This window comes from Gopherus flavomarginatus, chromosome 11 (genome assembly GCF_025201925.1).
Source record: "Gopherus flavomarginatus isolate rGopFla2 chromosome 11, rGopFla2.mat.asm, whole genome shotgun sequence".
Classification (NCBI taxonomy): domain Eukaryota; kingdom Metazoa; phylum Chordata; order Testudines; family Testudinidae; genus Gopherus; species Gopherus flavomarginatus.
The window spans coordinates 16,029,412-16,031,931 of record NC_066627.1 but is presented as its reverse complement, the minus strand read 5'-3'; the positions used below and the strand labels follow the sequence as shown (position 1 = coordinate 16,031,931).

General features: G+C 46.7%; 1 protein-coding gene across 1 annotated transcript; it reads right to left on the bottom strand.

Moving 5' to 3' along the window:
* Window positions 1–209: 209 nt before the first annotated feature.
* Window positions 210–1,942, bottom strand: LOC127031154 (olfactory receptor 5V1-like). The gene is made up of 2 exons (XM_050917922.1): window positions 1,907–1,942; window positions 210–1,157 (listed from the first exon to the last, which is right to left on the bottom strand). Exons 1-2 carry the CDS (start codon window positions 1,940–1,942, stop codon window positions 210–212), a joined length of 984 nt encoding a protein of 327 aa, XP_050773879.1.
* Window positions 1,943–2,520: the final 578 nt, after the last annotated feature.

Below are 2,520 nucleotides of genomic sequence, written 5' to 3'. Positions count from 1 at the left end.
ACTAGACCTCAAGCCCCTCCTCGAGCTAGGAACAGAACTCAGGATTCCTGCCCCAGTGTACCTATTTTCTAACGCCCAGACATTACTATCTACTCAGGAAGAGGCTAGAATGTGGGCTGTGTCTTGGCTACCAGTTCCCATGTGTTCTAATTCACTACATCCCACTCCCTTCCCAGCATTGGGGGTAGATGCCAGTAATCTTGACTCCCTTAGAAAAACATTTTCCTATGAAAGACCTTTTTCATAGCCCCCTTCACATCCTTGTTCCTCAGAGTGTAGATGATTGGATTTAACATAGGAGTGACAAGGCTGTACAGCAGGGAGATCAGCCTGTCCTTGTCCAGAGAGTAGCTGGAGATAGGTCTGATGTAGGTGAAGATGCAGCTGCCATAGTAGAGCAGGACTACTGTGAGGTGCGATGCACAGGTAGAGAAGGCCTTTCTCCTCCCCTGGGATGATTGCATCTTCAGTATCCTGAACACAATGTGCACGTATGAAAGGATGATGCACAGGGAAGGACCCCAGCCCAAGAAGAGGCTGGAGACCACTGTAACGATGACATTGAGGGAGACGTCTCCGCAGGACAGAGCCAACAGGGGTGGGATGTCACAGTAGAAGTAGCGGAGTCTGTTGACACCACAGAAGGACAGGCGGATTGTGAGAACTGTATGAACAGCTGCATTGAAAGAGCCAATGAGCCAAGAGGCAGCCACTAATGTGGAACAAAGCTTGGTACTCATGAGCACTGTGTAGAGCAGTGGGCTGCATATGGCCACATAACGGTCATATGCCATGGTGGCCAGGAGAATGCCCTCTGCCCCCACAAACAAGAGGAAGAAGTAAAGCTGTGCCATGCAGCTTCCATAGGAGATGCTGCTCCTACCTGAGAGAAGGTGCTGCAGCATCTGGGGGATGGTGGTGGTGGTCTGGAAGATATCTAGGAGGGAGAGATTCCGCAGGAAGAGGTACATGGGGGTTCGGAGACACGGGTCCACCAAGGAAAGGAGGAGGATGAGCATGTTCCCCAGCAGGGTGAAAATGTAGATGATGGAGATGACGCCCAAGAGGAGGAAACGCAAGCCCCGCAGTTTGGAAAATCCCGAGAGGATGAATTCAGTTGGTGTGGTTTGATTCTCCATGGCCACTTCTTCACTTAACTTCAGGGGAGAAGAGCAGGGACTATAAACAAGAAGAACAAATATGCAACATGTCAGAAGTTTCATATTGATCAGTGGTTGAATCTGGAGTTTCTTTTTTCTCCTTCCCACTCCTCTGTCCAACTAACAGATCTCATTTCTCTCCACAGCCAGGGAGAGAACCCAGTAGTCCTGACTTCCATCCCCCACACTCTAACCACTTAACTCCTCTCCCAGAAATGGGATAGAATCTAGGAGCTCTGACTCTCTGACCTTCATTAACCTCCAGAAACTCCTTCCCTTCCAGAGCTCAAAACAGACCCAGGGTGTCTCATCGTCAGAGCACAATCTATTTCAAGGTTGCACCTCACTCCTAGTACCCATTGGTCTAATTATTGAACCACACTCCCTGCCTGAACCCAAATGAGAAAAGTGCCCACCCAGCCTAGCCTATAGTCCTGTGGTTTGGGTGCTTACCTAGAAAAAGGGGGGATGATTGTGGTTCAAAGCCCTGCTTTAAAAGAGACATTCACACTGATACGTCCCAGCTGAGTGTCTGGACAAGGAGGCTAAAAATCTTAAAGGGTACTCCTTCTCCTCTAGCTGACTGAAACTTCCTTTCTCAACAACTAAACTCTTTGTCCAAAAAATTCACCCAGCTTTACCCAGGAGTCCCATGAACTTCTAAACCCTACAACCCACTCCTCTTTTCCAGCTTGGAATAGAGCTCAGAAATTCTCTATAGGCCTATCACACACGCGTCTGAGTACCTGAAGGAGAGGATTGGCGAGTTCCTGACTCCTCATCTTTGCTGTCACACTTGGATATGAGTCTTTCCCTTAGCCAAGGCTAAAGCCAGGATTTTGGAAACAGCTTGTCCTTCCATGGACCGTGGAGTACCTATCCAAGTGATAAATAAAGGATGTTGGTCTTTGTGGACGGTAAGTTTAATATTACAGTCAGAAGCACAGTAGTATGACAACACTAAATAGATGATTTTCTCAAAGTGGAAGAACATATAGAAATGCTCTAGTCTTAATTTACTTAGTGGCTACACATTTCCAGATTTCATGCAAAGTACCTTTCGTCTTTTTTTTTTTCCGACTCAGCTGCCCATTTGGAAAAAGGTGCAATATTCTAACAAAAATTTTCTATGGGAGAGTCTTCAGTGTACTTCAGAAACATGGTAGCGTTAGGGAATAAATGACCAAGTTCTGTTCTCCACAACCTCACTGTAAGTGCTGAGTATAACAGTGAGACAGACAGAGAAGAAGGAGGCCAAGAGAGGCTTCCACACAGAGGGAGAAAGAGAGAGATGATGATGGTTATTGCTTTTATTTGCTAGCAAAATAAAGACTCACCCTAGGCTTCATTCTTAGTTTGT